The 1409-nt window shown below is 50.3% G+C and overlaps 1 protein-coding gene across 1 annotated transcript; it reads left to right on the top strand.

The window, feature by feature from the left end:
- Positions 1-239: 239 nt before the first annotated feature.
- On the top strand, positions 240-1059 carry LOC123134108 (protein CYTOKININ-RESPONSIVE GATA TRANSCRIPTION FACTOR 1; the record flags this gene model as incomplete). The annotated part of the gene is given in 2 exon segments (XM_044553446.1): positions 240-541; positions 676-1059. Coding segments are annotated over 2 exon segments (588 nt in total), but the record flags the coding sequence as incomplete, so codon positions are not given.
- Positions 1060-1409: the final 350 nt, after the last annotated feature.

The raw sequence follows: 1409 nt of genomic DNA, 5'->3' as shown, positions 1-1409 counted from the left end.
ATTTTCTTTCTCACTCTAGGAAAGGGATCGTAGACATCCTTCTAAGTCTCTCTATGTGCAAGCTAGAGAGAGAGAGAGAGAGGTGTTAGCTTGATAGTAGCTCTTGGCTCCTATTGCTCCCCTTTACAAAAAAAGGACGTGTCACTCTCCACTATCCATGATCACTCTGGGCCCCCGTAAATTGCCCCTCCAACTGCAGATCTCTACACACCTCTCCACCCCTAACTAGGCTGCGTCTCCCTTATATCCACCCTGATCTCTTCCACCTCTGCTCACAGTCCCTGCAGATAGCTTGAGGGCTAGAGATCTCTCCTTCTCGTTCCTCCTCTTCCCTCGGATGACTACCATCTACATGAGCCATCTATCTACTCTCCCTCTAATGGATGGAGATCAAGATCAAGGGCACTTTCAAGCCTTTCATCTACCCAAAGATCCTCCTATCTTGTTCCCTTTCATGATCGACAACCCAGTGGAGCATCAAGGGCAAGGCTATGGAGACCAGCACTCGAGGCAGCAATTTTTTGGTGAATCTAATCAGCAGGTGGGGGGGGGGGTCACAACTAGCTAGCTACACAAATGGAGTATATGTCAATATCGATGTGTTCCAACGTTTTTAGTACACGCAAGCTCTTCTTATAATCCTCCTCCCTGGCTTGCTTTTTCTTTCTCTTGTAGTTCAATGATCACATGATGATGAGCGGAGGATCTGCGGACGTCTTTGCCACATGCTCCCCGTTCGGACCTACCATCCAAAGCGTCGGCAGTGACATGATCCAGAGATCCTCATACAATTCCTATGATTTCGAAGCCACACATGCCGGCGATGGATCGACTAGCCAGTGGGCATCCGCCAAACCGCCAGTGAAGATGAGGATCATGAAAAAGGCGCCAACGAATGATCACCAAGGAGGGACAGCGAGAAAGCCAAGGAGAAGGGCACAAGCACACCAAGGTGATGAGAGCCAGCAGCTGCAGCATCCCATGGGTGTTATCAGAGTGTGCTCAGACTGCAACACCTCCAATACCCCCTTGTGGAGGAGTGGTCCTTGTGGCCCCAAGGTGAAATATATTGCTAACTAGGCAAACTTCATGATCTATACCTGCACTGCACAATCTATGTACTTGCTTCATATCAACATGTACATATAACACACAGTAGTACAGATTGCTACACACTTATTTATTTAACTGTAACTTTTCATGCGTCTATGGTTCATGCAGTCTCTTTGCAACGCATGCGGCATACGCCAAAGGAAGGCTCGCCGCGCCATGGCTGCAGCGGCGGCCACTGCCGCCACCAACGATGGGGTGGCGTCTGCTTCCAGTGGCGGTGTGGCGGTGGGGGCCGTGCAGGCAAGCGACGCATCACAAGCGGTGAAGGCAACAAAGAAGGAGAAGAGGGCTGCGGA

The sequence above is a fragment of the Triticum aestivum genome, chromosome 6B (assembly GCF_018294505.1).
Source record: "Triticum aestivum cultivar Chinese Spring chromosome 6B, IWGSC CS RefSeq v2.1, whole genome shotgun sequence".
NCBI classification, from domain to species: domain Eukaryota; kingdom Viridiplantae; phylum Streptophyta; class Magnoliopsida; order Poales; family Poaceae; genus Triticum; species Triticum aestivum.
Note: the sequence above shows the minus strand (reverse complement) of the source record. Positions and strands in the feature narration are given on the sequence as shown.